General features: G+C 36.3%; 1 protein-coding gene across 1 annotated transcript in view; it reads left to right on the plus strand.

Annotated features, from left to right (window-relative positions):
• The window catches only part of insrb (insulin receptor b), a 73,810-nt gene that overhangs the window by 5,826 nt on the left and 42,750 nt on the right, over nucleotides 1-25,234 (plus strand). The window contains exon 2 of the mRNA XM_055218579.2: nucleotides 11,311-11,859. Within this exon, the coding sequence (XP_055074554.2) occupies nucleotides 11,311-11,859 (549 nt within the window). The remainder of the gene's footprint in view (nucleotides 1-11,310; nucleotides 11,860-25,234) is intronic.

A 25,234-nucleotide genomic window follows, 5' to 3' on the forward strand; every position in this document is an offset into this window, starting at 1 on the left:
TCAGCCGGAAATGTGACGCTCCTTACCATGTTTGAAAGATTTGCGCACAATGCAATGCTAACAGCAGTTAACTTACCATCTGTGAGACAAAGCAGGAGGAATTATGATATTGTCGCCTTGTCTACATCACCAATTCCAGGAAGTAAACTGTTGCCTACAATCCTGTTATCCAAGAAAATAGATTTACGTTGAAAACGATAACTCGCGTTATCGTTTACTTTGGGGTTTGTACCTTTTGCATATCGTTAACATGTACTAATACACACTTACAGACCAAAAGAAATGTAAAAACGTGAATCGGACAATAGGTGCCCTTTAAATTAAATGTGAAATTGCATTCGCAAGTCAATTTTGATTTAACATTTTTTTTGTGTAATATTAAAACCTGTATTGAAAAATATTTGTTCAGAGGAAAACACAGAAATGTGTCCTAATAATGAAAGCAAGCCAAACGCAGCAGAGACGACTCATAATGGACTTGGCAGCCAACCAGGGTGAGAAATAAGCCGTGATTTACTATAGTGTGAAAGAAACAGTTAGTGGTCCACCGATATGGGGGGGGGGGGGGGGTTATGGCCGATGCCGATATTTAGGAAGTGGATTCGCCGATCTGAGTCCGATATAACACAAATGTTAAGTAATTAAGAGACAAAAAGAAAATTGGTGAAACTAAATAAACATTTGTTATGCATAACATGTATAAATATAGCCTTTTAAAGTACTTAAAACATATTTACAAGACATAATTAATGTGTACCTGACATTTTATTGTTTGAATAAGTGTGTTGAACTAGTGTGGCGTTGTGTGTGGCACAACATAACGTCATGTTAAAGTCAATAATGATTAGTCATTTGACTTTCTGTCAGACTTTGGCTTTACATGAAGTGACAACGTCTTTTCTTACAAAAATGAAATTTAAGTTTAAGAGAAATGTGCTGTGACGCGATACGCGTCTAGTCCGAACTTTACTTCCGGTTTCAGTTTTTTGCTAAACTGAACTCTTGAACAAATACCTTGTCGAAAAAAACAAATGTTTTGGTTTCCTACGTAATCTACGCGTTGTTTATTTTGATTGTTATATTAAACTACGTTTAAAGTACTTTGTTGTTATTTATTCTTATAGCGGACTTTACCGGAAGTTACGTGAGGACCACGAAAGCCGCTTGTTTATGTTGTTACTACTGAAACCGTCTATATTGACCTCTGCATTATATTGGCTTATTACTAGAAACAGTATATCTATTGTTAATTATAAAAGTAAACTTGTTAAGCTTTATTTATTTAGTTTAGTTATCCACCCATCGCTTTTGCAATGTAAAATCAACCTGTTTTGAGTTGTGCATCAAATGTCAACTGGACATTTTACAGCTCACAAGCGATTCGAAATAAAGTGAGGTCTTGTTTTGAATGCAGTCCTTTTGTGTATGATATTTACACAGAACTGTGTGTGCCACAATGCATTTATTTAATATATTAAAAAATATTTAGTAACAAAATGGTTATGGTTCGAATGCAGGTAATCGTTTCCGTCCTGATATATAAGACGTTCCTATTGAGTTAAGGTGACATGCATTATGGAGGGGTTTGTATGTGCATGTCTCACCTTGGGATAAGGATATCCAGAATGGAAAAATCAACACTCAGATTTTTTTAGGAACTGTTTAGCGTCCAGGAGAGTCGAACGGAAAAACAAATAGTGGAAATATTAGTTAGAGCTCCTAGTCTCGGTGTAATGAATTGATATTTCATTGCTGTCTAATGTTGCATGTACATGCTCGCAAAATATTCAGAAATGCATGAATAACCTTGTTCATGGAGAGCTGAAATAATTCACGTCAGTGAGGTTTGTTATTGTAGGATTGTGCAGAGAAAACAAATTACTTTCCTCAGGTTAGCTCGAACAAAGATACGCTTGCTTTTTGTTTTGTTTCATTTCATTCAAAGTTCATACACTTGATAATATTTTATTTAATTTCATTTTGTTCCATGCATTTATATCATTCGCCGTCCAGTCCTGTTTTGTTTGATCACCTTTCGTTCGAGTTCACCGAGTCTGCCCATTAGAGTCTGACAGAGCGTGCAGAGTGTTTATGGTAGATGCAGGCTTACCCAGCAGCAGGCGGTCTGAGCCGGTGGTCTCCAGAACAGACAAACAACCCATTAAAGTGACCTGTCTGCCCCCGTGGAGGAGCGGCCGTTCCTCTCTCCGCGGTAACTCTGTGGATCTAGTCCAGAGGCGACAGTAGAGAGAGCTATGCTGCAATGGCCGTATTCATCTGCTGTCTGGCCTGCAGTCTAAATGAGAAATTGATCAGTATTGGTTTTTGTCTTCTTGGCTACTTCCAGCTATATTTCCGCTCGGCAACCCGTCGCTTTCAAAACACATGCTGTTAGCAGCAAAGGCTTGTAGGATTGTAAATGAGAATATAAACAAAGTCAAAACGTTATATTATTTAATATTAATAATGTATAATAGCATTCTTATGAATAATAATCCGATACTATACTAATTGACCAATTATTTACAATCCCTAATAGTTTTTTAATCAGAAAAAGGCGTCTCTATTCCGATTCTGGTCGTCATCCAAGACTCCATACGTGGCCGCCGCCGCCTCCGACCGGGCTGCGGATTCGAGAGAAATAGCCAAATAGTGAAGATGCCAGTTCCCATCTGGTTTTGGAGCAGCATACCTCTGCTGTCGGCAACCGCGTCCCCGTTGACCCGAGGGGCGCGTGGCCGCTTTTAGCAGCACTAGGAAATGCGTTCCAGTGTCTCTTCAGCAGTAATGGGGCAGAAGTCTTGCAGCGAGTGCGTAATTACCACACGGCTTTTGATATTTGATGCTTTCACTGTACATTTCAGCGCTTGAAGCGCATCACTACAAAAAGTGCCACGGTTTGCTTTTGGTTTCACAAGCTCAGTCGTACACAGCAGGCCTGAGAACAGTCTTCTGTTTGTTAAGACTTCCTGATAAATGAATTCTTGGCTTTGTAGATCTAGACTGTTTAGGCTAAAAGCGTTTTCTGTTGTCCAGATGATAAATAGAGTTCGTTCCATTTGTTCCAAAATTGTGAGGAGTTGCAGAAGAACCTGTCCACTAAATGTGACCCTGGACCACAAAAACATCATGGGGGTCGATTTATTAAAGAAAACTGAATGAATAAGCTTTCCATTGATGTATGGTTTGTAAAGATTGGACAGTATTTGGCCGAGAATACAATTATTTGGAAATCTGGAATCTGACAGTGCAAAAAATCTAAATATTGAAAAAAATCACATTTAAAGTTGTCCAAATGAAGTTCTTAGCAACACATATTATTAATGATAAATAAATTTTTATATATTTATGGTAGGAAATGTACAAAATATCTTCATGAAAAATGATTTTTACTTAAAATACTGCATTAAATGGCCATTTTTGGCAATTTTGACCCATACAATGCATTGTTGGATATACACATATACACATGCACACATGCTTCTTATGACTGGTTTTGTGGTCCAGGGTCATAGATATTTACACTAGATGTCGACTTGGCTACGGCAGTTCATTGGACCGAATGCGTCAACTAGAGCCGCCATCTTGAAATAGGGGAACCCCGCATCAGCGTCATTGTAGGCAATGGTGTAACGGAAATAGAATTTTTAAAAAGCCCTTGAAGATTTTTTTTGCACATATAATATAACCATTATTTTTTTAAGGATTTAAAAATATTTCCTATAGAATTATTTACATTTTTTTTAGATTATCATTATCAAAAATTATCATTACCGCAACATAATATTACATTAAATATATGCATTTACAAACTCATGTTTCGGTAATGAGAACTAAAAAGTTGTCTAGGTACTATGACAAACAAATTCATTTTTATCTGGAGAGAAAAAAATAAGAACTGCTTACCATCTTGAATGTCACAGTCAATTATGTCATTTTTTGAAAATGTTAGTTTCTTGAGGGCTAAAACAATGATTGAAAATTGTTGCGGAGGATGAGAAAATTGGTCTTGGACACATTTATATTCCTAATTATTGTCACTACATTTACCAATGATCACCAAATACCACATGTTTCTGTACTGTAAATGTTTATAGTATAACATGCACTGAAGCTTTTTATTTTTTAGATTTTTCAATTATAAATATTTCCATGTCAAAGAACCAAAATCCAGTCATGGACACATTGCGGTAATGAAAATGTTCCCCTTAAATGTGGAAAAAAACAACAAAATTGGTAAATGAAGTACATGAAGAGATGCTTGTAACTGTATGCTTCTTATTTTGATACTCTTACTTTGCATTTTAGTTTTTTATCAAAATTTTAATCTTTCAAATGCTTAAAAATAAATGCAAGATGTACCATTTTTATAGACGTTTTCTAAACTATTTACTTGATGGTTTGTTGAAGCAGTTCTGCTATCAAAGAATGACTAGCAGACCACATACTAGCCTTTAATATTAGCCTAATGTTAAAGACTGCATGTAATATTAATATACATTTATTGCACAAGGGACGTTTAGCTCAAGTAAGCGCCTCTCCGAGTGGCCTTGATGTTCCTGACATGTGGTCCGAACGCCACCGCACTCCAATTTCCAAGCGCTAGTTACTATTGCTAGTAGCGTATTAAATTATCCATGAAGAATGCGAAGTTAAAAATAAGGAAGGCTGTCATAATGTAAACACTGCTTGAGACGTCAAGGGCTTTTCTTATCACCCGTTTATTAATAATATTATATGTGATAAGTGATTTGTGAGGTTCGTTGTCAGATGAAACCTCAAGTGTATAGGTTCATGTTTTGCGTGAAATCGAATCTTTGAAGTCTCCTGATTACTTTGCAGTAACTTAGCCTTGTTATGAAAATCAAAAATTTAGTGTAATTGTGTTAAGTGTATGTATATGTTCGCATAAGTGGCCGTAGGCAGGTGTTAACATGCGCTTGCTTTACGTCACGGGAAGGAAAGCTAATGTTACATCTTAAGTAGCCTGGGTAATATCCACTTAATTTCTAACTATACACATCAGTTTGTTTTCTCTGCATTTCGGAAACGAAAGTTGACCCTCGTAGCTGCAGATGCCACGGCATTCAGATTGCACCGGTTCGCAAAGCAAAACTGTAACTTTCACACTCATCTGTGCTCTTATTGATGGGTTTGCATGATAAGCAACAGGGATGTGTCAACTCAGCGTCTCGCACGCATCCATACTCACTTTCGTCTTTATCTCGAGATCTTTCTAGATCTTCATGCACTACTTGTTGCTTGTTTGTACAACTTTTAAAGCATCATTTTGATCTCATATGGAGATTGTGGTCCTGCCATCCATCCTCAAGTGCGTGTCTTTTCAAAGTTGATAGTACAGAACATGCTAACGGGACGTTGCGGTTTGTAGCGACTGTACAATTAGCAAACCGTTCACCGTGCTACATTTTTCTTTTTTGTTGCACTTTACTCATCATTATGCATTACTCGGCCAGCTGCGGGATTTATACCCCCTACCCATCGGTTTCCAGAGAGTGGCGTAAACAAGCAGCAACTTAAAACCTGACGTCACCCCAGTGTCACCCATAAATCACCTGTAAAGCAGCTCGGTGTCCACTTTCATTCAGGTCACCCCCCCCTCATGGACCAGCGGAGCGGTTCAGTGCAAATTTATCAAGTATGATATCAGACGAGTCCACAGGTCTCGGATATGTTTGCACCTGACTTTGGAAATGTTGACCGGCACAATAAAACCAAGATGTCCTGACCTACAAAGGTTGATGTATCGGGTCACTTGTACAGTTGTATTAAGATCATAATGAGTTTATATGTAATAAATATTTTGATGGCAAGTCATAAATGTGCTTGGTAAGTTCCCCTATTTTTCCAGAGAATGATTACTACAGTTAAACTATAGTTATTTTGGTGTAACCACAATAAATTTGTGGTTACTATTGTCCTACCGAAATGCTATGGTTACTATAGTAAAATGAACTCTTTGGTAAGAGTTACCAAACTGTGAAGGAGTTAACACGGTCTGTCACGAATTTGCTTACATTTGAATAGTGCCCTAGAAATAATGCAGCATCTTGTTTGTTGTTTTGTTGCGTCTTGTTGCTTTGAATATTTATTGTTGTTAGTTTATGTTGTTTAAATAAAGCTGATTTTGAAATCATTTTGGTCATATCAGAGGGTCATATGCTGTATACCCATGTACCAAAACTCGATATACCATCCAGCCTTAAATTATGCACAGTTTGGGCTGTCACAATTATAAAATTTGGCTGACGGTTAATTGTCTAGTAAATTGTGACCGTTATGATGATTAATTGTCTGTAAATTTGTGTAATTTAAATGGTAATAAAAAACGCAGCTAATGAGATATTTTCAAACTGCACACAGGGCTGTCACAATGATTAAATAATCATCTCATCACGATTGTTTGACCTCATCGCGATGATTTCAGATCACCGCAATTATCTGATACTGTCTCGTTTATACAGGCGCCTCAGCTCCCCCTTGTGTTTTTTAAAGGGATGTGCAATCATTGCGGTGATCTGAACGTCAAACAATCGCGATGAGACTATTATTTAATCATTGTGACAGCTCTATGTGCTGTTTAAAAATACCTCATTAGCTGCGTTTTTATTACCATTTAAATTGCGCAAATTTACGTTGGGAATTAAAAATACGTTCAATGGAAACATGTCAGTTTTGCAAAAACTGTAATATATCGTAAAAACATTTTACGCTCGCGTGAGGTGGTTTTTCCTGCAATTCGGAAAAGATTGTTTTAATGTATTCGCATTTCCAGGTCACTTGATGTAAGTAAGTGACATAATCATTTTTTGAAAATGATGCGGTATATACCAAAACCAAGAGGCTTTCCTTGCCTATCTTCTTTGTCAATTTTCTTTTTTTATTTAAAAAAATGTACTATTACCTCCAAAAAAATAAATTATACATTGCCATTAAGGGTATAAGGGGTTGGCATTAATGGTGGGATTGTCAGCAATACTGTTACGTCTCCTTCCGTTAAAAATAATGCCTAGTGCGGTGGATGTGATATTCGTAAACCTACCAAAATCAGTCGATGTGATGTTTGGAATGACTTATCGCGAGATTAAAAACTGTTTCAGCCGCATATCGGTTAATGGAAACGCCGTCATTTCGCAATAGTTTTTTGTCAAAATTCAGAAAATGACGCTATAGTTTTAGGCGACACAGCTAATAGCTGCAAATTGCTCATCTAATCAAAAGGTGGTAGATTTTTATTTGTCTAATTTCGTAAAACCGTCACATTGCATTTGTTGGCAGTCAAAGTTATACTTCTGTTTTTGTTTTCTCCGAGGTGAACAGACTGCCCGTGTTTGTGCATGCTAGGACATTTTGTCGTTTTACAACTTTTAATTATCTTTGGGGACCTGATGATGTAACGTTTCTCATGTGTCTTGGTCCGGTAATATTACATTTTTGCTTTCTGTCCTGTTACGTCATTCCTCATCAAACCCATTTTACTTCTTTTCTTTCAAAAGATTTTTAGCAGAAACTCATCCGATAACTATCAGGTGAACCTGAAACCAGTCTGTTTATACACGATTACTGTGTAATATGGATTTATTGTTCAGACGACCTAGCGGATAATAAATTTTGAGTATGTACACTGGAAAAAATGCAGCACGAAGTTAAAACAACTTGATTTTGCAAGTAAATTGAACCTATTTTACGTTTTGGTGTGTGAAAAGTTAACATAAAATCAAATCAAAATGGTTTAACTTATTTATGTAAGTTAAAGTAACATGTTGATTTGACAAAAATGCTGCATATTTTTGACAGTGTAGTTTTGCACAACCCAAACAGCTGCAAAATACTTGTTTATATCTCAATGTGATGGATGCACCTGCGTGTCAAAACATTTAGAGCGCACATCCAACTTTTATTTTACTGTGAATCTCATATTTCTACCTCTACCTGCACGTTTGTGGGTTTACCTTTTTTTTGTGGCAAAACTGACATTTCAGGCTGCGATAGGAAAGCAGTTCACCCCAATAACCGAACATCACAAAAACTCAATTTGTTTTGTTCTGCAGGTCCGAAAAACCCTCGCACCTGCAGACCACATATGCCGTTTGTCTTCACGAGAAACACGCTGGTTTCTTTGTTTTCCAGGCGTGTCCATTCAATTGAGATTTTGTCGCTAAATCGCTTGATTCACACTTATTTATCACACTTGATTTATAATGGGCGCTTGTAGTGCGACTTACTACAAAATAGGCTGCTGTGAATTTTTCGAAATGAAATACAGTGAAACCCCCTCGCCCCTCGAGAAAGCCCTGTGAGGGTTCTTTTGAATTTGAATGAATGGAGAGGCCCTGAATGGAGCTGTGCGTGGTGTTATCTATTAGCATCTGCTGTCTTGTCGCTTTGCTAATGAATTCTCAGTGTGAACGGTTGGATTATGAATGAAGTGAGAGAAACAGACACACGCTTTAAGCATCGCTCGGCCCTAAAAAAAAAACTCTAGTACTTCTGTTTGGATGTCGTTCAGTTGTGGTTTTGTGTATTGTTTAGATATGATTTGACTGTTTTGAGTGATAAATGGGAAGTTGATTTTCATACAAATAATTTTTATTTATAACAAGTTGTCAATGAGGCTGCACGTTGACGTTTTGTGTAATATCGCTTTGGGTGATCCGAGTTCCTGATTCCTGTTCCTTCCCTTATAAAAATTATTCATGGTTTTACTGCAAATAAAATATAGTTAAGCTATAGTTACCACATGGTTTTGCTTCAGTTACTATAATTTAACTATAGGTTTTGTAAGTTTTGGGGCCAAAAAAACATAAAAAAAATCGAAAACAATTGTCATTTATATTATAAATAATTCTATGTATATTATATATATATATATTAGTGTACTGATTAATAGTTTTTGTTCTGTTTTGGCAGAATAAAAGTTTTTGGTTTTGTTTAGTGTACTGATTAATAGTTGTTATAGGGATGCATAACGATTAATCGCGATTAATCTATAGCAGAATAAAAGTTTTTGTTCTGTTTTGTCAGAATAAAAGTTTTTGGTTTTGTTTAGTGTACTGATTAATAGTTGTTATAGGGATGCATAATGATTATTCACGATTTAATCTATAGCAGAATAAAAGTTTTTGTCAGAAAGTTTTTGTTCTGTTTTGTCAGAATAAAAGTTTTTGGTTTTGTTTAGTGTACTGATTAAAGGCAGAGTCCATGATGTTTGAAAGCCAATGTTGATATTTGAAATCACCTAAACAAACACGCCCCTACCCCAATAGAATCTGTACCTTCTGTTGATAGACCCGCCCCACACATACGCAACCCGGCATTTGATTTGATTTGATTGGCTATAAGTGTGTTTTGGTAGTCGGCCCGTCTCCTTTTCCAACGCGTTTTTCAAACATCGTGGACTCCGCCTTTAATAGTTGTTATAGGGATGCATAATGATTATTCGCGATTTAATCTATAGCAGAATAAAAGTTTTTGTCAGAAAGTTTTTGTTCTGTTTTGGCAGAATAAAAGTTTTTGGTTTTGTTTAGTGTACTGATTAATAGTTGTTATAGGGATGCATAACGATTAATCGCGATTAATCTATAGCAGAATAAAAGTTTTTGTTCTGTTTTGTCAGAATAAAAGTTTTTGGTTTTGTTTAGTGTACTGATTAATAGTTGTTATAGGGATGCATAATGATTATTCACGATTTAATCTATAGCAGAATAAAAGTTTTTGTTCTGTTTTGTCAGAATAAAAGTTTTTGGTTTTGTTTAGTGTACTGATTAATAGTTGTTATAGGGATGCATAATGATTATTCACGATTTAATCTATAGCAGAATAAAAGTTTTTGTCAGAAAGTTTTTGTTCTGTTTTGTCAGAATAAAAGTTTTTGGTTTTGTTTAGTGTACTGATTAATAGTTGTTATAGGGATGCATAATGATTATTCGCGATTAATCTATAGCAGAATAAAAGTTTTTGTTCTGTTTTGTCAGAATAAAAGTTTTTGGTTTTGTTTAGTGTACTGATTAATAGTTGTTATAGGGATGCATAATGATTATTCACGATTTAATCTATAGCAGAATAAAAGTTTTTGTCAGAAAGTTTTTGTTCTGTTTTGGCAGAATAAAAGTTTTTGGTTTTGTTTAGTGTACTGATTAATAGTTGTTATAGGGATGCATAACGATTAATCGCGATTAATCTATAGCAGAATAAAAGTTTTTGTTCTGTTTTGTCAGAATAAAAGTTTTTGGTTTTGTTTAGTGTACTGATTAATAGTTGTTATAGGGATGCATAATGATTATTCACGATTTAATCTATAGCAGAATAAAAGTTTTTGTCAGAAAGTTTTTGTTCTTTTTTGTCAGAATAAAAGTTTTTGGTTTTGTTTAGTGTACTGATTATTAATAGTTGTTATAGGGATGCATAACGATTAATCGCGATTAATCTATAGCAGAATAAAAGTTTTTGTTTACATCATATATGTGTGTGAACCGTGTATAATAACCATGTATAGATGGATGCGCACACATGCATGTATATATTTAAGAAATGTTTACATGTGTATATACATTTGTATATTTATGTATAATTTATATTATATAATTTTATTATATAAATTTATTATATTATATATTATATAAATACTTAATATATAAATATTTTTTTCTTAAAATTATACATGCATGTGTGCATATTTATATATACATAATTATTATACACAGGTCACATACACATATGATTTAAACAAAAACTTTTATTCTGCTATAGATTATAAATTATATAATTTTTATGACGATTATTCTACAATTTTTTTTAATATTACTGTATATGTGTCTATAATGCACATAATTATAGTTCTATAATTATTACTTAATATTATTTATTATTATTTATTATTTATTATTTATATTTATTAATACTTATTAGAATTAAATATAATACATAATATAATTTAGTAGGGCTGCTTGATAACAGGCGAAATAATAATCATGATTTTTTTTACTCATAATCACGATTACTTAACACGACAACTCACTCAGTGACTTTGAAAACATGCATTTATTTAACTTTTTTTATTAAAGGCGGGGTGCATGATTCTTGAAAAACACTTTGGAAAAGGGAGTCAGGCCAAGTACCAAAACACATTTGTAGCCAATCAATAATTGTTTTACCTTGATCTTGTTTTTGCAATTGTTTGAATTGAAAATTTAAATTCTACTATAATTTAGTAGAATATATTTGTATGTTAAAGCTTGCGAATATTTACCACCATTAAATGCTGATCGCTTTACAACTTTCTCCTTGCAGTTTGCCCCAGCACGGACATCCGCAACAGCGCGAGCAACCTGCGCGTTCTCGAGAACTGCACGGTTATCGAGGGCCACCTGAAAATCCTGCTTATGTTCAAGACCAGACTGGAGGACTTCCGTGGCCTGAGCTTCCCGAAACTCGTCATGGTCACGGACTACCTGCTCCTATTCCGCGTCTACGGCCTGGAAAGTCTCTCCGACCTCTTCCCCAACCTCACCGTCATCCGCGGCAACAACCTCTTCTTTAACTACGGCCTCGTCATGTTCGAAATGCTCCAGCTGAAAGAGATCGGCCTTCACAGCCTGACCAACATCACGCGGGGGGCCGTGCGCATCGAGAAGAACCCGGACCTCTGTTACCTTGCCACCCTCGACTGGTCGAAAATTTTGGACTCGGTGGAGGACAACTACATCGTGGCCAACAAGGACGATCGCGAGTGCGGAGATGTTTGCCCTGGCACCGTCACCGGCATGACAACCTGTATGCAGACCACCATTAACGGGAATTTCGGCGATCGCTGCTGGAACCAGGATTATTGCCAGAAAATGTGAGTTGAAATTTATTTTATTGATTTGTTTTTTCATCGAGAAATCTTTTTTTATTTAAAGAGGCAGACTTCTTGTATAGTTGGTAGTTTAAGTCTTTGCTTTAAAGTTGGTATCATGTCTGTATTGAGGTCTCTGCTAAAACATCATAAGCCAGGGCTCCAGACTGCCACCAAATGGTGGCATTTTGGTTAGCACGTTGGTTAACCATTATTTGGTTAGCACGTTGATTTACGGTGTGTGCCCCTAAATTTTTTGGTTGCGCCCCTAAAATTTTCAGTTTGGGGCCACTATGCTCCTAGTAAAAAACGTAAGCGCTTTTATGTTGTGGCATTGTAAATTAAGTTGGTTGAATGGATGTTGTTGAATTTAGCCCTTAAAAATGTTGGTTTATGGCGTTCTCTTTCTATATAGCCACAATATATTCACATTTGAATTTACTGGAAGCAAAAATAAACAAATATGATAAATATCGCAATGACTTATTGCACATTTTTGCGCATATCACAGCATGGACTGTAAAAAGTTTTTGCTGTCTTGAATTGTGAAATATAACCAAATTTGATATACAAATCATTTTAGGTTTTTTTAGTTTTTTTTTGACCACTCTTGTGAAAACAAATTGAAATTGCGTAATTTATTTATGTAAATTGTGTTATTACAACGAAATTTAAAATATTAAGTTGAAACGACTTGCACAGCCAGTTTGATTATACTTTAAAATTGAAGGCAGCTAAAAATTTTAAAATTATGCTTTTTGCAATTTATTTTATTTATTTGCAATATATTAATACATGTCAGAGCCCTAATAGCCCTGACCTTGCAGCGAGCTGCATAGTAAGCAGATGTCCTGACTGATTTGCAAGTCAAAGCTACTTTCAATAGCTGAGGTGCTTGATGTGTGCGTACGAGATTTTGTATTTGGCTGGAGGAAGCTGCTTTGATAGCGCTGAACGTCCTGTGCCTATACTAATACTATACTGATCCTCTCGTGTGGTCGTGATGGGCGTACGGTTCAGCGTGTTCCTCACATGTTTTGCATTCACACCACATTCATCCTGAATCCACTCAAGAGCCTTCTTTACTTTCACCTCTCGCATTATTCGTTTTAAAACGAAAAGATGAGCTTGATGCTGGACTAGATAGTGAATCTATAATCAATTACAAGATAAAGGATTACTTCACTTTCATTTAAAAATCTGATAATTTACTCACCCCCCATGTTATCTAAGATGTTTATGTTTTTCTTTGTTCAGTGGAGAAGAAATTACGTTTTTTGAGGAAAACATTCGGATTTTTCTCTATATAGTGGACTTTAGTACAGTTTCAATGCAGTCTCTAAACGATCTCAACCGAAGGATCAGCAATCTAGCAAAACGATCGTCATTTTCGCCAATAAAATAATATATGTACTTTTCAACCACAAATTCTTGTCTTGCGCTAGCCTTGTGATGCGCGAATGCTACCGTACGTATTACGTAATCACGTCGAAAGGTCATGCATGATGTATGCGAAACTACCGCTCCAGTGGTTACAAGTTTGGAGAAAGATGACCTTTCAGACGTTGTTGTATGTGGAACGATGTGATTGCGTAATGCGTAACGTTGCACGCCACACAGCTGGTGGAAGACAAGTTGTAATGGTTTAAAATGACACTTTTTTTTTTTTTGGTGCAAATAATGATTGTTTTGCTAGATAAGACCCTTATGCCTCAGTTGGGATCGTTTCGAGCTATTAAAAGCTGCATTGAAATACAATCGCTCGTTCTTTATTTTTATAGTTTTTCCACATTACAGAATAATAACAAACTAGTCCAAACTATGGCATAACACAAATGTAACTCTGTGATTTATGTTGGTGATTAAAAGCATCCAAAATAAATCTATACTCTGTAATATTTTATCACCTGAATTGTGGTCACCCTTCGCCTAGAAATTGCGAACCGTACTCGTGTCATTTTATCAAAAAGCTTCTTGAAGTTTCACCTTAAAATAATTTTTAAAGAATATTGAAGGAGTTACCATTTAATCTGGGCTCTAATTGACTGTTTTTTCTTTAATATTCAGTCCAAGTCATGTATTTAAAAAAAAAATAGCGCATTACAAGTAACGTGCATGACGTCATAATATTACTTTTCTGAAGTAACAAGTTAAGTAACGCATTACTTTATAAATTCATTAATATTTAAGTTATTTTTTTTTTAAATAGTAATGCAAGTTACTTTTCAGTTTAATTAATTCTGTTTAAAAAAATATTTTTTGCGATGGAAAATGCAGTTTCTGAATGCAGAACTTCTTAGTCATAAAAACACCTGCAAGGCCTGAAAGAGGTCAAGTCTCAGCCAAGAAAGAAAAAGTAGCGCAAAAGTAACTTAAAAGTAATGTAAGTATTACGTTCGATGAAAAGTAACTAAGAAAAAGTAACGTAAAAGTAATGTAAGTATTACTTTCCATGAAAAGTAACTAAGAAAAAGTAACGTAAAAGAAATGTAAGTATTGCTTTCCATGAAAAGTAACTAAGAAAAAGTAACGTAAAAGAAATGTAAGTATTACTTTCCATGAAAAGTAACTAAGTACAAAAAGTCATGCAAAAGTAACATAAAAGAAATGTAAGTATTACTTTTCATGAAAAGTAACTAAGAAAAAGTAACGTAAAAGTAATGTAAGTATTACTTTTCATGAAAAGTAACTAAGAAAAAGTAACGTAAAAGTAATGTAAGTATTACTTTTCATGAAAAGTAACTAAGAAAAAGTAACGTAAAAGAAATGTAAGTATTACTTTCCATGAAAAGTAACTAAGAAAAAGTAACGTAAAAGAAATGTAAGTATTACTTTTCATGAAAAGTAACTAAGAAAAAGTAACGTAAAAGTAATGTAAGTATTACTTTCCATGAAAAGTAACTAAGAAAAAGTAACGTAAAAGAAATGTAAGTATTACTTTCCATGAAAAGTAACTAAGAAAAAGTAACCTAAAAGTAATGTAAGTATTACTTTCCATGAAATCTAACTAAGAAAAAGTAATGCAAAAGTAACATAAAATCAATTATTACTTTTCAAGAAAAGTAACTAAGAAAAAGTAACGTAAAAGAAATGTAAGTTACTTTCCATGAGAAGTAACTAAGTGAAAAGTAACTTAATATTGTAATGCATTACTTTTAAAAAGTAACATTTTCCAACACTGGTTATCAGTGACATTAGTTGTCGGCGCCTTGAAGGACATTTTTGATCCCGTTCTTGTAACTCCACCTAGTATTTTCCTGTCAACTCTCCACTATCCTGTCCAATAAGGCATAAAAAGTCCCTAAAATATAACTAAACAATAAATGGCGTTAGTTATGAGTTAGAACGGTCAACTAGTCACCCAAGAACGAACAGGTTGATTAACAAAGACTTTCATGTTTTTAGCCCTAGTGATCAAATTTTTAATTCTCTACTATTTTCAACACTGTCAGACGTACACATGCTGATTGTGCGTTTCTCTTTTCTTTAGCGTACTCTCTGTTAGTAAAATGCATCTGTTGTTTTCTATTCTGTTGTGCCGTCCAGCTCTTTTTGATCTTAACAATACAAGAAACGCATTTGATTGGGTGAGCAGGACCCTCAAAAAGTTCAGGACTTTCTTTATGATGAATAGTAGAGAAGTTGTTGACAAAATCCAGAGACTATCGATTTCAAAACATTTCAAAGTGACATCACATGTATATTCTCGATCGACATATTTGTGTAGTGATATCAACCCTGCCGAATCTGTGCTGATGAGGTCACGTTCTTCACTAAGGCCACCGGCGTGCTGACAATTTCGTTTCATCCCAAATAAAGGTACGCGCTGGCGACCACGAGGTGTCCCCTGGTCCTCAAAGGGCAGCGGGCATGCTTGACTCGAGCCGTTTTTTGTCATGTGATAGGTGAAAGTTTAGTCGGGCGTAATGTCAAAGCAGACCCCGTTCTTGTACCATGATGCAGTGTTGCTTAATATGGGCAGGAGCTGAGGGTGAGAGTGTGTGTAGCGCTACATGGACTTTCCATAGCCCAAAAGAAACACACGCTCTTATGCCAGACTAACACAAGCTGCTTGTGCTAGTCCAACCGTCGAGTTTTCTTAACTTCTGTATGCACTATTTCTGCGTCCATTAAATGAATATCCAGGATTTAATTTTTGAGGATGCAAATCTTTTATCCATTCACAAACATAATGAACAGTATTCTGTGCAGGCAGGCATTCGGTATCATCATAGTAACCGTTTCAAGTTTAGATGGTGAAACGCAGACGTGGGAAGATAAAATCTGTGCAGGTGCTTTTGTGAGCGTCGTTTTCCATTCTTAGCTAAACAATAAACACTGCTTGAAGCAGAGCTGCAGGTGTTCGCTTGAATTGGTGTTATGTGCCGACTCTTATTTCTAAAGTTGATAGTTAAACAACAAACACAGAGTCTCTCCTTTAACGTCCTATTGCCTGCGTAGCATTTATGGTTCAGTTTCAATTGGTCTAGAATGATTTTGAAGCTAAAATATGCATTTTTTACTGAGTATAAAAGGGCTTAACTTTTTGTCTCTTAAAGGGATAGTTCACCCCAAAATGTACATTTTGTCATCTTTTGCTCACACTGAAGTTTTTTTAAATCTGTATAAATTACTTCTGCAGAATACAAAGGAAGATATTTTGAAGAATATTTGCAATCAAACAGATCAGGGGCACCATTCACTTCCATAGGATTATTTTGTCTTATTATAGAAGTCAATGGTGCCCCAGATTTTCTTTGTTACAAACATTCCTTAAAATATCTTCATTTGTATTCTGCAGAACAATGTTTGCAACCAAGCTGATCAGGGGCACTATTCACTTCCATAGTATTATTTTTTCTTATTATAGAAGTCAATGGTGCCCCAGATTTTCTTTGTTACAAACATTCCTTAAAATATATTCATTTGTATTCTGCAGAACAATGTTTGCAACCAAGCTGATCAGGGGCACTATTCACTTCCATAGTATTATTTTTTCTCTTATGGATGTCAATGGTGCCCCAGATTGTTACAAACATTCCTTAAAATATCTTCCTGTGTATTCTGCAGAATACAATGTTTGCAACCAAACTGATCAGGGGCACTATTCACTTCCATAGTATTATTTTTTCTTATTATAGAAGTCAATGGTGCCCCAGATTTTCTTTGTTACAAACATTCCTTAAAATATATTCATTTGTATTCTGCAGAACAATGTTTGCAACCAAGCTGATCAGGGGCACTATTCACTTCCATAGTATTATTTTTTCTCTTATGGATGTCAATGGTGCCCCAGATTGTTACAAACATTCCTTAAAATATCTTCCTGTGTATTCTGCAGAATACAATGTTTGCAACCAAACAGATCAGGGCCACCATTCACTTCCATAGAATAATTTTTTTCTAGTATGAAGTCAATGGTGCCCCAGATCTGCTTTGTTACAAACATTATTTAAAATATCTTCCTTTGTATTCTGCAGAAAAAGTTTGCAACTAAACAGATCAGGGGCACCACTGACTTCCATAGGATTACTTTGTCCTAGTATGGAAGTCAATTGTGCCCCAGATCTGCTTTGTTACAAATATCCTTTTAAATATCTTCTTTTGTATTCTGAAGAATACAAATGTTGGCAACCACACAGATCAGGGGCACCATTCACTTCCACAGTATTATTTTGTCCTACTATGGAAGTCAATGGTGCCCCAGACTTGCTTTGTAACAAACATTCTTTAAAATATCTTCCTTTGTATTCTGCAGAAAAAGTTTGCAATCAAACAGATCAGGGGCACCATTGACTTCTATAGTATTATTTTTTCCTCTTATGGAAGTCAATGGTGCCCCAGATCTGCTTTGTTACAAACATCCTTTAAAATATCTTCCTTTGTGTTCTGCAGGACAATGTCTGCAACATAACAGATCAGGGGCACCATTCACTTCCACAGTGTTATTTTGTCCTACTATGGATGTGAATGGTGCCCCAGATCTACTGTGTTACAAACATTCTTTAAAATTTCTTCCATTGTATTTTGCAAAATACAGTGTTTGCAACCTAACAGATCAGGGGCAACATTCCAGGGCTCGAAATTGCGACCGAAATTTAATCTGTGCGACCTTAAAATATATTTGGGAGCATTTGTGCGACTGCCCATTTTGTTGTGACGCGAGTTGATTGTGATCCTGCGTGCTGGCGCTGTCCCAGGTTCAGTGTTCTGTGTCCAACGATACATAACCAATCAAATTTCACCATTAAGTTCTTGCGTTTAATGAAGACCGCAGATTGGCTAATATGAGCGTGAGTCATTCCTTGTTTCTGTGAAGCGCGGAAATGTGAAAAGACGAACGCGTCGCGAGCATGACGAGAGCGAGGCGATTACAGCCAAGGTTATTACTGTATTTTTTGACGACGATCCGGATTCAAATGTAACTCCACCACCGGAAAATACGAGTTGACGTTAAATCTTTCAGAGAGAGTGGCTTAAAGAGTGTCTCCGCTATGAAATGTAACTTACTGCGTTTACTGTAAATCCTGTAAAACGGCGTTAATGGCGGAATCAAAACATTTTAAGCGCCAGACGTACCTTGCTTAAACATGGCGAAAGTGCCAAAAACACAAGACGTGTCATGACAAATGTGTTTATTATTGATGGAGACACCGACCTGTCTGTCAGTGTGTTTAATGGTGTATGTGCGCATGCGCTGGTGAATGGACATTTGACAAACATTCTTGTGGTCCATGTTGCTGTGGAATACGACAATGCTGATGGTATGTTTTTGTTGTATTTTTTAAAACATTGCCTATTTAGTAGTAAAAGCATCCTGATAATGCAGTTATCAATACCAATATATATTAGCCTTCTATATTAGGGTCACTTTTGTAATGTCACAATTAATCAGTGTTTTACGTGTTTGCTAGATTTTCTATGTAATCTTAATCATGTGACCTGTAATTGTTAAATTATTATTGCTGCTATACTATTTCAACAGCATTTGGGTATTAATTTAGGAATTTATGCAGCAAAAAATAAAATAGAATAGAAGACCAACTTTTAAATGCTGGCCATAGGACGTGTAAAGCCTGGTGGTGGTGTTTTATTTTTAATAAAATAAATCTATTAACATTTACATTGTAGTTGTGGTACTTTTTAATTTTTGGATGGATGCGCCTAAATTTTTGCTGGTGCTCCTAACTCTTTAAAGTTGGGAGCACCAGTGCTACCAAATAAAAAAGTTAATTTTGAGCCCTGCATTCACTTCCATAGAATAATTTTTCCTAGTATGGAAGTCAATGGTGCCCCAGATTTGCTTTGTTACAAACATTATTCAAATATTTTATTTTGTATTCTGCAGAATCTAAATGTTTGCAACTAAACAGATCAGGGGCACAATTCACTTCCATAGTATTAGTTTTTTTCTATTATGGAATTCACTGGTGCCCCAGATCTGCTTTGTTACAAACATTCTTTAAAATATTTTCATTTGTATTCTGCAGAACAATGTTTACAACCTAACAAATCAGGGCCACCATTCACTCCCACAGTATTATTTTGTCTGAGTATGGAAGTCAATGGTGCCCCAGATCTACTGTGTTAGAAACATTCTTTAAAATATCTTCATTTGTATTCTGCAAAACAACGTTTGCAACCTAACAGATCAGGGCCAACATTTACTCTCATGGTATTATTTTGTCCTAGTATTGAAGTCAATGGTGCCCCAGATCTGCTTTGTTACAAACATTCTTTAAAATATCTTCCTTTGTATTCTGCAGAATCCAAATGTTTGCAACCAAACAGATCAGGGGCACCATTGACTTATATAATATTATTTTGTCCTAGAAGACAATGGTGCCCCAGATCTGCTTCGTTACAAACATTCTTTTAATTATCTATCTTCCTTTTAATTCTGCAGGACAATGTTTGCAACCTAACAGATCAGGGGCACTATTCACTTCCATAGTATTATTTTCTCCTACAATGGAAGTCAGTGGTGCCCCAGATCTAAAAATTTTTATTTTTTTAGTAAACAATTTTCAGATTTGTTAAAATTTGTTATTTTTCCTCTTAATAAATAAAGTGTGTTAAAATTATAGCGTGTTCAAAACAGTGTCATTAATTATCACGTAAAGAATCGTGGTGGCTTTTAAAGGTATAGCAACGCCCCTACAATAGCTGCTTTTTCTTTAGAAATGTGCGCTTAAACAAAGGTAGACGGGTGCCTGGCTAAAAAGCGGCGAGTACAAACATCAGATCAGTTCTTTAGATAAGTGATGTCTCTTCCTCTGGCACACTGTGTTCTGTTATTGTGTTGATCCCTTTCGTCGACAGCGGCTCTTGCGCAACCTGGAGATTTTTAGGTCAAAGTTCAGTGGCATGTTTGTGTTTTTTGTCATCATAGCATTTTTCCCCCTTTAATGATGTCATTGCCCGTTGTGAACTTTAGGTCGGCTTTTCTCTGGATCAATCTCAGTGATTTAACCTGACATTAACCTGAGCAAGCGTAAGGAAGATAAATGTCTTTTTGGTTTGTAGCAAAGGATCAATTTTGATTTGGGTCACCTGAACTCGATTTTGCTGTGTTTAAGGGTTGCGGTTACTGGGATTATATGCATTACGATGTGTAATTTAATAAAAGAAATGAAATATATTTCCATAGTAATGAGCTAGGAATGAACTGCAGTTGTGCTGTTAGCTCTGGGTTTTCAAAGAGAGCCAAAAGCAGGAGAGATGCGGGGAAATGTGTAGCTGTGCAAGGCCAGACATCCAGTAATAAATCTTCACGGCCTCTCTGCGGTGATGATAGCATGGGTTCATTGAGTTTACGGAAGCTGATTGTCCTGTTGTCATGGTTCGACTAGAAGTCTCTGGAAAGCTCCTGATGTTTCCCTGATGTTCATGCTGTTCTTCACTTACAGATAAGACTGGGTCAGTGTAACTGCAGAAATCTAACCTTTACGGAAGGACGGTGGTCTGTTTGTGCACTTGTTTGTGCACTTGTTTGTGCACTTGTTTGTTTTGTCTCGTGCATCACATTTAGTGTCTGTCAGAGTAAAAGCTACATATCTGAAGGACTGCTTTGCCTTTTTGAGGGTCAAAAATAGGTGCCAGTAGTTGATGGAGCTCTGTGTTCTTTATGTAACACAGCTTAGGTGGTTTTTACTAAGCGTTGCGTTCAATAACTGACAGTTCACAGAAATCCTTCACTAACTTATATAGGTAACAGTATATAGGAAGCATGGATTAGTGTATAGGCTGCATGGATTAGTGTATAGGGTGCAATGTTCAGTATATAGGATGCATGGATCAGTCTGTAGTGTGCATGAATTAGTATATAGAGTGCATGGATTAGTTGTAGTGTGCATGGATTAGTTGTAGTGTGCATGGATCAGTCTGTAGTGTGCATGAATTAGTATATAGAGTGCATGGATTAGTTGTAGTTTGCATGGATTGGTTGTAGTGTGGATGGCTTGGTTGTAGTGTGCATGAATTAGTATATAGAGTGCATGGATTAGTTGTAGTGTGCATGGATTAGTTGTAGTGTGCATGGATTAGTTGTAGTGTGCATGGATTAGTTGTAGTGTGCATGGATTAGTTGTAGTGTGCATGGATTAGTTGTAGTGTGCATGGATTAGTTGTAGTGTGCATGGATTAGTTGTAGGGATGCATATCAATTAATCGCGATTAATCTATAGCAGAATAAAAGTTTTTGTTTACATCATATATGTGTGTGAACTGTGTATAATAATTATGTATATATAAATATGCACACATGCATGTATAATTTAAAGAAAAAAATATATTTATATATTAAGTATTTATATTTATATATAATATAAATTATAAATAAATATACAAATGTATATACACATGTAAACATTTCTTAAATATATACATGCATGTGTGTGCATTTATATATACAGAGTTATTGTATACAGTACACACACGTATATGATGTAAACAAAAACTGCTATAGATTAATCGCGATTAATTGATTTGCATCCCTAATTAGTTGTAGTGTGCATGGATTAGTTGTAGTTTCCATGGATTAGTTGTAGTTTCCATGGATTAGTTGTAGTTTCCATGGATCAGTCTGTAGTGTGCATTGATTAATATATAGGGTACATGTATATAGGATGCATGGAATAGTCTGTAGTGTGCATGAATCAGTCTGTAGTGTGCATTGATTAGCAAATAGAGTGCATGGATCAGTATATAGGATGCATGGAGGACTTGTAGTGTGCATAGATCAGTCAGTAGTGTTCACTGATTAGTATAGAGTGCATGGATCAGTCTGTAGTGCTCATGGATCAGTCTGTAGTGCTCATGCATCAGTCTGTAGTGCGCATGCATCAGTCTGTAGTGCGCATGCATCAGTCTGTAGTGCGCATGCATGCATCAGTCTGTAGTGCGCATGCATGCATCAGTCTGTAGTGCGCATGCATGCATCAGTCTGTAGTGCGCATGCATGCATCAGTCTGTAGTGCGCATGCATCAGTCTGTAGTGCGCATGCATCAGTCTGTAGTGCGCATGCATCAGTCTGTAGTGCGCATGCATCAGTCTGTAGTGCGCATGCATCAGTCTGTAGTGCGCATGCATCAGTCTGTAGTGCGCATGCATCAGTCTGTAGTGCTCATGGATCAGCCTGTAGTGCTCATGGATCAGCCTGTAGTGCGCATGCATCAGCCTGTAGTGCGCATGCATCAGCCTGTAGTGCGCATGCATCAGCCTGTAGTGCGCATGCATCAGCCTGTAGTGCGCATGCATCAGGCTGTAGTGCGCATGCATCAGCCTGTAGTGCGCATGCATCAGCCTGTAGTGCGCATGCATCAGCCTGTAGTGCGCATGCATCAGCCTGTAGTGCGCATGCATCAGCCTGTAGTGCGCATGCATCAGCCTGTAGTGCGCATGCATCAGCCTGTAGTGCGCATGCATCAGCCTGTAGTGCGCATGCATCAGCCTGTAGTGCGCATGCATCAGCCTGTAGTGCGCATGCATCAGCCTGTAGTGCGCATGCATCAGCCTGTAGTGCGCATGCATCAGCCTGTAGTGCGCATGCATCAGTATATAGGATGCATGGAGTAGTTATAGTGCTCATGGATCAGTCTGTAGTGCTCATGGATCAGTCTGTAGTGCTCATGGATCAGTCTGTAGTGCTCATGGATCAGTCTGTAGTGCTCATGGATCAGTCTGTAGTGCTCATGGATCAGTCTGTAGTGTTCATGGATCAGTCTTTAGTGTTCATGGATCAGTCTTTAGTGTTCATGGATCAGTCTGTAGTGTGCATGCATCAGTCTGTAGTGTGCATGGATCAGTGTATAGGGTGCATGCTTCAGTATATAGGATGCATGGAGTAGTTGTACTGTGCATGGATTAGCTGTAGTGTGCATGGATTAGTTTATAGTGTGCATGGTTCAGTATATGGGATGCATGGATTATATGTAGTGTGCATAGATCAGAATGTAGTGGGCATTGATTAGTATTTAGGTATATGCATGGATTAGTTGCAGTATGCCTGGAAAAGTATATGAGCTGCATGGATAACTATATTGGCTGGGCAGCATGGATCAGTATGTAGGCTGGATGGATTGGTATGTAGGCCGTAGTGTGCTAGGATTGTAGACTGAGAGATATAATATGTATAAGGTGTAGCGTGTCGGTTGTAAAATCTCTTATGTAGAGTATGTAGGGTGGTAATTCGTGTATGTCCATGACAGTGGCATCTCTCATAAATCCCAACATTGGCTATCATCTTATATTTTGAAGATTTTGACGATGACTTTCAACAGCATTTAATTGTCTCAAGATCTCCAGAATTCATAACTGCTGTGACCGAATGAGAAAAAAAGCATGAAGGGCAACTTTACAGTGTCGTGTGATATCTACAGGCAGGTGTAGGGCTCTGCTTCCGTCTGCTATTGGCTTTTCGAGTATCAGCACCTCGGAAACATCAGAGGCTAAGTGTGCTTTTCCAAACCCTCGGAGCAGGTCGTTCAGTTCCCACCACAGAGTAAAGAGACCCTCAGCGTGACAGATAAGCACTCCACGAGTGTTCTTTCTTCACCACTTCGCTGCTCTTTTGCCCAGACGCTCATTTCACAGCGAAACAGCTGGAGGTTCGTCTGCACCGCTTGAGCAACAAACAGCTTTTTCTTTTGTAGCGTTTCTCAGAATTTTGGAAAAAAGAAAGGGGCGCGTAAGAAGCGCCTCTCTTAACAGACAGCGTGCTTTCTGCTATGGGAATGGCAGTTTTTTCAGGTTTGTATAATAAAAGTCATTAAAGGGGACATTTCACAAGACTTTTTAAGAAGTCAAACAAATCTTTGGTGTCTCCAGAGTACGTATGTAATGTTTTAGCACAAAATATCATATAGATAATTTATTATAGCACGTTAAAATTGCCACTTTGTAGGTTTGGTGTTTTTGGGTGTGTCCTTTTAAATGCAAATGAGCTGATATCTGCACTAAATGTCAGTGCCGTGGTTGGAAAGTGCAGATTAAGGGGCGGTATTATCCCCTTCTGACATCACAAGGGGAGCCAAATTTCAATGACCTATTTTTTCACATGAGAGAGAATGATTTACCAAACCTAAGTTGCTGTGTTGATCTTTTACACATTTTTTAGGTTAATAGAAGCACTGGGGACCCAATTATAGCACTTAAACATGGAAAAAGTCACATTTTTGTGATATGTCCCCTTTAAAGCGAACACTCGATCAAGCAATTGTGTTTTGTTTTGTTTCATGGTAAAATAATATTTACGACTGCGCATATTTCTTTAAAAAAGCCAAAGACATATTTTTATACAATTACACATATACAATACTTTTTTTTTAAAGAATTGTGGTAAGCTTAGTATTTGCTACACTTTATCAACTTGTTATAATTAAAACTACAGAATACTTTTATATACATTAACCAAGTGTAGTAATAACTATAATATACTATAATATACCGCAGTTTACAGTTTATTGAAGTAAATACTGAAGTATACCACACTTTTTCTCATCTTGGTTCACACACATATAGTATAGAATATATTATTATATTATTAATGTTTTTTTTAATAGTAATAATATATTTTGATAGGGCTGTCAAAAGATTAATCGCAATTATTCGCATACAAAATAAAATAAAGTTTGTGTTTGCATAATATTGCATAAACTATTTTGTCCAATATGTACATTTAAGAAATATGTTATGTATGTCTTTATAAATATATATAAAAATCTAAATAAATAAATACATGCATGTATGTCTGTTTATTAGGGCTGTCAAAAGATTAATCGCGATTAATCGCATACAAAATAAAAGTTTGTTTTTGCATAATATATGTGTGTGCATTGTGTAATTATTTTGTATATATAAAAACACATGCATGCATG

Source organism: Misgurnus anguillicaudatus, chromosome 23 (genome assembly GCF_027580225.2).
Source record: "Misgurnus anguillicaudatus chromosome 23, ASM2758022v2, whole genome shotgun sequence".
In the NCBI taxonomy this organism is placed as follows: domain Eukaryota; kingdom Metazoa; phylum Chordata; class Actinopteri; order Cypriniformes; family Cobitidae; genus Misgurnus; species Misgurnus anguillicaudatus.